The sequence below is a fragment of the Mesocricetus auratus genome, unplaced genomic scaffold (genome assembly GCF_017639785.1).
Source record: "Mesocricetus auratus isolate SY011 unplaced genomic scaffold, BCM_Maur_2.0 Super-Scaffold_100676, whole genome shotgun sequence".
In the NCBI taxonomy this organism is placed as follows: domain Eukaryota; kingdom Metazoa; phylum Chordata; class Mammalia; order Rodentia; family Cricetidae; genus Mesocricetus; species Mesocricetus auratus.
This window is the reverse complement of record NW_024429266.1, coordinates 155,549,024-155,560,874: the sequence shown is the minus strand read 5'-3', so window position 1 is coordinate 155,560,874 and position 11,851 is coordinate 155,549,024. Positions and strand designations below refer to the sequence as shown.

The 11,851-nt window shown below is 41.9% G+C and overlaps 1 protein-coding gene across 7 annotated transcripts in view; it reads right to left on the bottom strand.

Annotated features, from left to right (window-relative positions):
• Positions 1-8,531, bottom strand: part of Slc25a26 (solute carrier family 25 member 26) — a 125,477-nt gene extending 116,946 nt beyond the window's left edge. For all 7 annotated transcript variants that reach the window (XM_040738172.1, XM_005071183.4, XM_013114186.3 and 4 more), the window contains exon 1: positions 8,401-8,531. In XM_040738172.1, the coding sequence (XP_040594106.1) occupies positions 8,401-8,433 (33 nt within the window). In that variant the 5' untranslated portion in view covers positions 8,434-8,531. The remainder of the gene's footprint in view (positions 1-8,400) is intronic.
• Between the last annotated feature and the right edge of the window lie 3,320 nt (positions 8,532-11,851).

Genomic DNA, 11,851 nt, shown 5'->3' with positions numbered 1-11,851 from the left:
ACAACCATCGCAAATCGAAGAAGGATGAGCAATCAATGGTCATTAATATCCCTCAATATTAACGGCCTTAACTCACCCATAAAAGACACAGACTAGCAGAATGGATTCGAAGACAGAACCCTTCCTTCTGCTGCATACAAGAAACACACCTCACCCTCAAAGACAGACATTACTTGAGAGTTAAAGGTTGGGAAAAATTTTTTCAATCAAATGGACCCAAGAAACAAGCAGGGGTAGCAATCCTAATATCTAACAAACTAGACTTTAAAATAAAATCAATCAAAAGAGATGAAGGAGGTCATTACATACTCATCACAGGTGAAACCCACCAAGATGAAGTGTCTATCCTGAACATCTATGCCCCCAATACAAAGGCATCCACATTCGTTAAAGAAACATTATTAGAACTTAAATCTCATCTAAAGCCCCACACAGTTATAGTGGGAGATTTCAACACACCACTCTCACCACTAGACAAGAATACCAGACAGAAACTCAACAAAGAAGCAAAGGGTCTAATAGAAGTAATGACCCAACTGGGATTAACAGATATCTATAGAACATTTCATCCACATAAAAAAGAATATACCTTCTTCTCACCACCACATGGAACCTTCTCAAAAATCGACCACATACTTGGCAACATATCAAACCTCAGCAGCTACAAAAAAATTGGAATAACTCCATGCATCTTATCAGACCACCATGCCTTAAAATTAGAATTCAACAACAACACAAATTGCAGAAAACCTACAAACTCATGGAAATTGAATAATGCTCAACTGCACCATCCCTGGGTCAAAGAGGAAATAAAAAAAGAAATTAAAGACTTCCTCGAATTCAATGAGAATGAAGACACAACATACCCAAACCTATGGGACACTTTGAAAGCAGTGCTACGGGGAAGTTCATAGCACTAAGTGCTCACATGAAGAAACAGGAAAACAGTTATACCAGAGAATTAACATCACAGCTAAAAGCTCTAGAACACAAAGAAGCAAACTCCCCAGGAGGAGTAGACGCCAGGAAATAATCAAATTGAGGGCTGAAATCAACAAAGTAGAAACCAGGAAAACAATACAAAGAATCAATGCAACGAAGAGTTGGTTCTTTGAGAAAATCAACAAGATAGACAAACCTTTGTCCAAACTTACCAAACAGCAGAGAGTGAACACGCAAATTAACAAAATCAGAAATGAAAAGGGGGACATAACAACAGACTCTGAGGAAATCCAGAGAATCATTAGGTCATACTTTGAAAACCTGTACTCCACAAAATTCGAAAATTTAAAGGAAATGGATGACTTCCTGGACAGCTATCATTTGCCAAAACTAAATCAAGAACAGATAAGCAATTTAAATAGACCTATAACCCCTATGGAAATAGAAGCTGTCATCAAAAGTCTCCCAACCAAAAAATCCCAGGTCCAGATGGCCTCAGTGCAGAATTCTACCACAAATTCAAAGAACAGCTTATACCAATTCTTCTCAAAGTGTTCCACACAATAGAAGCAGAAGGGTCTTTGCCAAACTCTTTCTATGAGGCTTCAATAACCTTGATCCCCAAGCCACACAAAGATACAACCAAGAAAGAGAACTTCAGACCAATATCCCTCATGAACATTGATGCAAAAATACTCAATAAAATACTGGCAAATCGGATCCAAGAACACATCAAAACAATCATTCACCACGATCAAGTAGGTTTCATCCCAGGGATGCAGGGATGGTTCAACATACGAAAATCCATCAACGTAATCCACCATATAAACAAGCTGAAAAACAAAAATCACATGATCATCTCACTAGATGCTGAAAAAGCCTTTGACAAAATCCACCACCCCTTCATGATAAAGGTCTTGGAGAGATCTGGGATAACAGGGACATACTTAAACATAATAAAAGCCATATACAGTAAACCAACAGCCAACATCAAACTAAATGGACAGAAACTCAACGCAATTCCTCTAAAATCAGGAACAAAACAAGGCTGTCCACTCTCTCCATACCTTTTCAACATGGTACTTGAAGTTCTAGCTATAGCCATACGACAACAAAGGGGGATCAAGGGGATACAAATTGGGAAGGAAGAAGTCAAACTTTCACTGTTTGCAGACGATATGATAGTTTACATCAATGACCCAAAGAACTCTACCAGGGAACTCTTACAGCTGATTAACACCTTCAGCAAAGTGGCAGGGTACAAGATCAACTCAAGAAAGTCAGTAGCCCTACTATATACAGATGATAAAAGGGCTGAAAGAGAAATCAGAGAAACATCACCCTTTACAATTGCCACAAACAACATAAAATACCTTGGGGTAACGCTAACCAAACAAGTGAAAGACCTGTATCATAAGAACTTTGAATCTTTAAAGAAAGAAATTAAAGAAGCCCTCAGAAAATGGAAAGATCTCCCATGCTCTTGGATAGGTAGGATCAATGTAGTAAAAATGGCAATCCTGCCAAAAGCAATCTACAGATTCAATGCTATCCCCATTAAAATCCCAGCACAATTCTTCACAGACCTTGAAAGAACAATAATCAATTTTGTATGGAAAAACAAAAGACCCAGGATAGCCAAAACAACCCTGTGCAACAAGGCAACGTCCGGAGGCATCACTATCCCTGACCTCAAGCTCTATTATAGAGCTATAGTCCTGAAAACAGCTTGGTATTGGCACAAAAATAGACAGGCAGACCAATGGAATCCAATTGAAAATCCGGGTATTAACCCACACACGTACGAACATCTGATCTTTGACAAAGAAGCTAAAAATATACAATGGAATAAAGAAAGCATCTTCAACAAATGGTGCTGGCATAATTGGAGACTGGCATGTAGAAGAATGCGGATCGATCCATGTTTATCGCCATGCACAAAACTTAAGTCCAAATGGATCAAAGACCTCAACATAAATCCAGCCACACTGAACCTCTTAGAAGAGAAAGTGGGTGGTACCCTTGAACGAATTGGTACAGGAGACAGCTTCCTGAACATAACACCAGTAGCACAGACAGTGAGATCAACAATTAATAAATGGGACCTACTGAAACTGAGAAGCTTCTGTAAGGCAAAGGACACAGTCAGCAAGACAAAAAGGCAGCCCACAGAATGGGAAAAAATATTCACTAATCCCACATCTGACAGAGGGTTGATCTCCAAAATTTACAAAGAACTCAAGAAGCAAGTCTCCAAAACAGCAAAGGACCCAATTAAAAAGTGGGCTGCAGAACTAAATAGAGAGTTTTCAATAGAGGAGTCTAAAATGGCTGAGAGGCACTTGAGAAAGTGCTCAACATCCTTAGCCATCCGGGAAATGCAAATCAAAACATCTCTCAGATACCATCTCACCCCTGTCAGAATGGCTAAAATCAAAAACACCAATGACAATTTATGCTGGAGAGGATGTGGTGAAAGGGGGACACTCCTCCATTGCTGGTGGGAGTGCCAACTGGTTCAGCCACTTTGGAAAGCAGTATGGAGATTCATCAGAAAAATGGGAATAAACCTACCACAAGACCCAGCAACTGCACTCTTAGGCATATATCCAAAAGATGCCCATTCATATAACAAAGATGTCTGTTCCACTATGTTCATAGCAGCTCTATTTGTAATAGCCAGAACTTGGAAGCAACCTAGATGTCCCTCACCTGAAGAATGGATAGAGAAAATGTGGTACATCTACACAATGGAGTACTATTCAGCAGAAAAAAATAATGGAATCATGAGATTCGCAGGCAAATGGATGACACTAGAAGAAACCATCCTGAGTGAGGTAACCCAGTCACAAAAAGAGAAACATGGCATGTACTCTCTCATATATGGATTTTAGACATAGATCTGGGGAGTGCCAGCCTACAATCCTATTGCCAGAGAGTCTGGGAAACAGAAACTTCATTTACTGGCTGGTTAAGTACTGAGCTGAACTCAAGAAAGCCAGTATCAGAGAGGGAGGACTGATGATCAAAGGGATTAAGACTGGGCTGGTTGAACCCCAGAAACAGCTGACCAGACAAAGGTTAACTCTTGAATCCCAGGCATCAGCCTGGGAATCCAGCATGGGACTGATCAAGACCCCCTGAATCTGGGTGTCAGTGAGGAGGCCTAGGTAATCTATTGAGCCTTGGACAGCAGATCAGTACCCATCCCAAGTATACACACGGTCTCTGGACTCCCATAGAACAATGTGAGGTGCACTCTCACCCTGAACTCTTGGGGAAGGGTCTAGGCCCTGCCCTATATGAAATGACAGACTATGGACACCCCCATGGAGGGCCTCACCCTCCCTGGGGGAATGAGGGGATAACGGGGGGGGGGGATGGGGGGGAGGGCACGGGAGGAGGGGAGGGAAAGGGAGAGGGACCTCGTACTGACTTGTGAAGCAACCTTGTTTCTTATCTAAATTTAAAATGGAAAATAAAAAAAAATATTAATTAAAAAAAAAACTGTACCTGATACCTACAGTGACATACAGGCTGAGTATTTTAATACTAATTATATTTTAGCAAAAGAAGGATGAAATTTTGAATACAAGCCCAAGCCCAGTGCCCTGAGAGGTCGGCAGCACCATTCACAGGGGGGCAGACTACAGCAGTGCAGGTGAGAGTCCTCATAGTAACTTGTTAGCAGTTTACTAGCCATGTCTGTCTTTTTAATATTGAACCATATAAATGCAATCAATTTAAAATATGGAAATTTACAACTAAAAAGCATGTGTCCGTGGCAAAGAAAGGAGGGGAGGAAGGGAGAGAAAAAGTGAGTACTAGTCACACTTATGGACTAAGTTCAAATTTAGTCTAAGCTTTGAGTTTACAAAATCTCCAGTTTGTGCAAAGCTTCGTGTGCAGTAGATTGACTTGTTCTACCCACCTTTCAGCATAAAACTACTGCAAGAGTTAAATGGAAAAACAAAACAGCACAATGCCCATTAGTAAAAGCTGAAGTACTTTGGCAAATGTATTAACACTGTAATGTCACATGATCAGCCTGAAAGACATTTTATAAAATACCTAAAAAGACTATAAAGTGAATGGCCTAAAATGATGGCACCACAGAGCTCTGAGATGCGTCAGGAAAGGGATGCAAATGGTACTAAAATGACTAGGCCAGGCAGTGGCACACACCTGCGGTGGCCCAGGGTCGGCGGTGGGAGAATCACTGGAGATAAAGCCACAAAGGAAGAGAAAGGAATGTGCCGTTCTCTGTGGAGACAGGATGGACTTTATGCATCCTGGAAGAAGCTCAGTACAATGATGGAACTGAGCAACTGTCTGGCATTCTTGTCACTTTTCCAAAAGGATTTGTACGCAGTTCAGCAAGTAAATATTCTGCCGGCCTTTTCTCAGAACCCAGAACAAAATCTGATGAGGACATGTGATATATATCAATTCTTGAAAAACAAACTGCACTGTAATTTCCTCTTTAATCTTCAGCAAGTTCAGAGAAACACTGGCTATCTGGTGTTAAACTTTCATCAATGAATTATTGCATTAATGTACGGCTGCTGTGCACAAATTGATTCTCTAAACTTTTTTCATCAGAGTTCTTATCTTCTGAGGATAAAATGGCCAGATGCAACCTACTGACCTAGTAACAGAAATCAAAAGTTACTAACTGCTTGTGTGAATTTCCAGCTTCTAGAATCTAAGAGTGTCTGCTCAGCCACACATTATATTTAACACTTAAGCAAACCCTTTATGGAAAGTGTGCAATTTCACAGAAACTTTGTATACAACCACAAGCCAACACCAGCTGGATTATTAGAGACATTACCAGATTCTTTTGTTCTTTAAGTTTGCCGGGGGAAAAAAAAAAAAGGTTATCGGGCAACTGACTAAGCTCAAGATTTAGAGTGGCTTATGTTGAAAAGTGGTTTTATGATGCAAATTCCAAATAGACAAAATGGGATGGGGCAGAGAACTCACAAGCTGTGCACCAACAAACAGCTAAGCAAGACCTCAAACGCCTAAGTGTAGATAAAACATGCTCTGCCCCAAGTCAACAGCTGTAAGAACTCCTGGCATGCTACGGGGAAGCAATTGCTGATTTGAAATTATGCAACTATTGTCTGGAAATTGCTCAAGGAATTGAAAAGGTCAAGACTGTATGCTACCAAGCCATTTTCTTTAAAGGAAGCTGGCTGGACAGCAATGTGAAAATCATCACTGCTCCCTTTTCAGCACAAAGCCTAAAACCCGTGTGACATAAGCAAACCTCCCCTCCCCGCCAAAACACTGGCCACCAGCCCAAAGGACAACAAAGCCAGCTTGACACCAGCTTTCCTGACGTTTCCAGTTGACTGCACATTCAAGGCACCACTGATCTGCCAGCTCTCTTCCACGTCTCAGAACTGCTGTGCCTGCCTCCTACCACCCTGGTCTTCTCCCACAGTGGCACTCACTCTCCCTGCAGGACTCCAGCTCCCCTATACTAAGGACTGGCCCATAGGTGTAAAAGACCAACTTCATCTTGCAGTCTCCACTCTCTCCAGCTTCCATGCTCCAACAGCTCTGAAGGTGAAGAGCAAAGTCTGGTCTGGTCATTCCACTCCCATGATCTGGCTTCCTCCTTTCAAACAAGTCCAACAGGACTCTCCCCATCCTTCACTGTTTCTAGATGGTAATCAAACGTTATTTTTCATGCAGTGCTGAAGACTGAATCCAGAACCCCACACATGCTATTCAAGGCAAATGTTCTACTACTCAGCCAAACTGTTAATGATACAGTTGGGCATCAGACCATTTGGTCAATATCTGTCAATATCTATCCCACTAGATTCTAAAACTCTGCATTTTGTTTACCAATACATTCCTAGCATGGGCACACGAAAGCACTCACCAACTACAATTAAAAGATATTATTCATGTCTTAGAAGGTACTATACATCAACCTATAAAAAATATACTAGATTTTAGAAATACCAAAAGGCAAAACCAATCAACACACACCCTCAGGGGAAAAAAACAAAACTCAAACCAGGAAGACCAGTGGTCCATTCCAGCTACTTGAGAGGGAGACCATTTCAGTTTAAGAGTCAGAGGTCACTGGGAAATACTGCAAGACCCCCATCACTAAAATAAGTAGGGGGGGGGGAGGAAAACTCAACCAACAAAATGAGAAACACTTCCTATCTCTAATGAAATAAAAAATAATTTTAAAATTAAGTTAGAAATGATTTAATTATGAATTCTATGGTCACTATTAACTAGAACACTAGGTAATTCTTCAGTTGTTTGTGAGAACTAAATTGAATAGCACGTGAAGCACATATATCATTTCTGAGAACCGCAATGTTAAGTGGCAAAACTACTACTGCTACAAAAGGAGAAAGCTCCCTGAAGTAATATATTTCTTTATATCTCCGTTGGTTTATACAACTTTCAACAAACCTAAACTTAAAACCATGATCCCCTAAGTCTGGCTACGCCACCCCTCCCTTTCACCTATTCCTATAATATACTGAACCCAGCCCACCTGTCATTTACCCCAACGTTCACTTCAGCACCGCCTCCAGCACCTGCGGCTCATGGGGAGGCTACTCTTGTTCGACACTGTATCTCCAACCCCTTTATCCAGAACATTAGCTAATTCTGTGAACAGCGTGACTTGGCTTCTATTTGCTCATTGCGGGGGCATTTTAAAAATTACGGTGTTTCCTGTCTGCTTCAGTACACTCCTCCACAACGAGAACAAAATCAAACAGCCTGTCTTGCATCTGCTGAGTCTATTATCCCCTGACAGACCTGCTGTAACAGGGTCCTCAAAGAGTACTGGTTCTTTCTCATAATTCAACGGAATTAAACAATGAGCAATCTATCGACTCCACAACTATTTATGCTCAGTACTTCTTCAAAGCCTACACTTGGAGCAAAATAATCAGATTACTATGAACTAAATAAATGTGTAGATACAACAAAAAAAAGACAAGTTAGGGTCTTGGACGGAAAGATCATGAGTGGTTTCCTTAGTGTTTATTTCCATGTTTCTTTAATTCCCAAGTTCAGGGTGAATGTGATGGATTAGGGAAGCTGTTTTGCCTTGAGTGAAGACAATGAACCGCCTGGCAGGCAGAGGCAGGCAGATCTCTGAGTTGGAGGCCAGCCTGGTCTACAGATCGAGTTGCAGGGCAGCCAGGGCTACAAAGAGAAACCCCTCCCCTCAAAACAGACAGTAAGTCAAGCATTCCTGTCTCCTCTGACTGAAATCCCAGCATGACCCAGCTGGCCTTGAAATCAGAATCCCTGGACACCCCCCACCCCTGGCTTGCTCCTAGACCTACGGGTCAGTGACCTGAAAACTGACCACTGCGCAAACCCGGAAGAAGGCGCCAGGGCAGAGAAGCTGCCACGGCTCCCATGCAGCCTGCACCCAGCAGTCCACACCTTCCCCTCACTCACCACCAGCGAGGCCGTGAAGCCCGGTGCGTCCATGGTCCCGCGACCACGCGAGAACTAAAGGTGGAGCAGAAGCAGGTGCTGACCCAAAGAGCTGGGCGCCGCCATGTTTGGGGCGGGATGTGGAGCGAGTACTTCCGGGGCAGGTCTCGTGACGTCAAGCCATAACAAACGCACACGTGCACCTCCCGGTACTTGGGGTTGAGCCATTGCCGGGAGGCGGGAAAACTGGGAGCATGGAGAGGGGACGGGAGAGGGACCTGGGGGGTCTCGGGCGCCTGCATACTGCCCTCCCGCAGCCCTGACGTGATGCCTTAGGTAAGGACCTCGCCCAAGCCGGTGGTCCCAACTACGGCAAGAGCCGGGAGGAGAGCCCAGGGAAGCGCCCGGGCTGCAGGAATGGCTGGGAACCGGTACCCGACGGCCAGCCTGTGGTTTCCTACTCTCAATCCAAATCAGTTATTCCTTCGCTTTATCTGTACAAATTTCTGTCTGGATTTCTGCTAATTCATTATCAGAAAAATTGCTAAACAAACATACGTTTCCTTTACCCAAAAAGTAGCATACTCCATTTCTGATGACCTTTATTTCCCTTTAAATTAATTTACTTATTCAAGAGTAGGGGATTGGTTACTAGAGGCGAGAAAAGGAAGAAGAGTGGAGGTAGCTACTATCAAGATACAATAAGATCGCTTAGTAGGTGTCTTAGGATTTTTATTGCTATGAAGAGACACCATGACCATGGCAACCCTTGTAAGAAAAACGTTTACTGTTCAGAGGTCCAATCCATGACAGCGTGCAGACAGGCAGACACGGTGCTGGCACTCAGAGTACTACATCCTCTAGGGAACAGGAAATCGACTGCCAGTCACACTGAGGGAGCTTGAGTAAAAGAGACCTCAAGCCCACCCCCACAGTGATACACTTCCTCCATCAAGGCCATACCTAATGGACCCTTTGGGGGCCATTTTCTTTCAAACCATTGCAGTAAAGTGCTTGTCCCCAAGTCTGGAGGTGGCTACTAACAAAATACTATTTATTATTCAGGGTCAATGAGATGGTTCAGCAGGTAAAGGCCCTTGCCATCAATCCTGAGACCTGAGTTCACTCCCCAGGACCCATATGGTAAAAAAGACAACTAATTCCCACAAGTAGCCCTTAGCCTCTACACCTGCCCCATGGGGGGCACACCCACTCATACATACTAATATTATATTTATTATACAGCATACATTATATATTAATATAGTATATGAAAAAGAAAATATATTATCACATATTAATAAATGTAATTTCAAAATGATATATATATGTATGTATACAGTTTGATAGAGACTGTAACCCAATGGCAGAGTATGTGCTTACCTAGCAAGGCCCTTATATATGGGAAGACAGGAAGAAAAAGTACACTGTGTGTGTATGTGTGTGTGAGTTTGAGTTTTGTGGGGGATAGTATCTCACTGTAGCCCATGATAGGCTAGAAGTCACTATGTAATCCTGGGTAGCCTCAAATTCTTAACAGTTCTCCTACTTTTGCTTCCTAAGTGCTGGGATTATAGATGTCAGCCATTCCACCAGAATAGTCATTTGGTGTTTGTTTTCCAGGGTCTTGAACATGCAAGAGCAGCATTCTGCCACACAGGCTGCACCTACAGTCCACTACCTAGCCACTGTTATATATTTTATAAAGAACTAGAAGAAAATAGAAGATTGCAAAGCTTACCCACAAAGAAATGTTAAATATTTAATGAACTGAAATGTTAATTACTGCATTAGCCATTTCACATAGTGTGAGTATTGGACTATCACTCACTACCCCAATAAATTTGTACAATCACTGTGTTAGCTAAAAATAAAATGGCATAAAAAATCACTTGCCATGACATGCAATGGTTCTTGCTCACTGTGGAGGCCATGTGTGCACTTGGATGACCATGTCATAACTACTTAGAAAGTTTCTTGGAGTAGACTTGTCTTGATATTTACTAGACAATACCTTCTAGCCCTCCATATATATTAAGGGCCTGCTAAATCTCAGTCATGGCACTAAGTGACTAGTGGATTTTTTCCTCCCTCAGGTAATCTTGTGTGAATCTCAGAGGATAATCTGTCTTTTGATGAACTCAGTCAACTTATTGGAGACCTAATTTACATCTGTAAAACCCCTTTTTAGTAATATAATGCAACATAACCATAACTGAGTGTTCTGTCACAAAGGTCCTGCTTACACTCAAAGGCAGGGAATGATTGCACGAATAGGGCATAAGAGGGCAGGAATCTTGGGGCCATTTGAGAATTCTCCCTACCACACTTTTCTTTATATGGCCACTGGGTGGCAGGGGGTTGTCAGTAAGCTTCCATTAGCATTCCCCTCAGATTCTCCCCACTATAAGTTCAAGGCCCATAATGAGTATCATGCTAGCCAGATCTATATAACAAGCAAGACCTTGTCTCCAAAAAAGAAGGAAAGAAGAGGGAGGACTATACAAACATTCTCTGTGGTGGCTAAAATTAAAAAGACCAATGTTGTCTAGGATGACAACAATTCATGCACTGTCTTGCTGAACTTAATTTAATATTATACAACTACTATAAAGTACAATTGTCACCCTAAGAGACAAACAGTGCATCCAAAGCTGTTACGCTATTATTAAGAGTTTTGTATAAACGGGGAAATGGAAATACCCAAATGTCTACGAACTAATGAATGGGTGAACATTTTGTACTTCATACTTATAAAAGAGCATTACTTAATAAAAAGTAACCTGGGAGGCTTATGAGATGGCTTACTGAGTAAGACCACATGCTGTGAAAGCATGATGACCTGAGTTTGAGTCCCCAACAATAACATAAGAAAGCCAGGCATGTCTGAATGCACTTGTAACCTCACTATTGGGGAGCAGAGACAGGAACCCCAGGAGTTTGATTGCCAGGAGCTAACCAAAAATATGACAAGACTCAGGTTCAGTAAGAGACCCTCACTCAAGTGAATAAAGCAGACTGTGCCTGATAGTACAGGACACCAGTGTCTCCTCAAGACACAGGACACCAGTGTCTCCTCAAGACACAGGACACCAGTGCCTCCTCAAGAGAGCACATGGACATGAGCATCCTCACACATGTGTACATACATCACACACTCACTATGCACACAACAAATAAATACATAAACATTTTAAGTAAATGAATGATGCCTACAACAACACAGGTTAGTCTCAAAGCACTGTAGTAAGTGAAAAATAAATAAAAGAGGATTTACACTTTGTAATTTTACTTATGTCAAACTCTAGTAAAGATAAATTTTTAAACATTATACTGTGTTTGGGTAGGTGTATTTGTACAGACACATATGAGTACATATGTACCACAGCATGAGTTTAGGTTCTCTGAAATAACAGTCAGTATTATTAACTGCTGAGCCAGTTATTTTCTTTTTTCTTTTTTTTAAATTCAA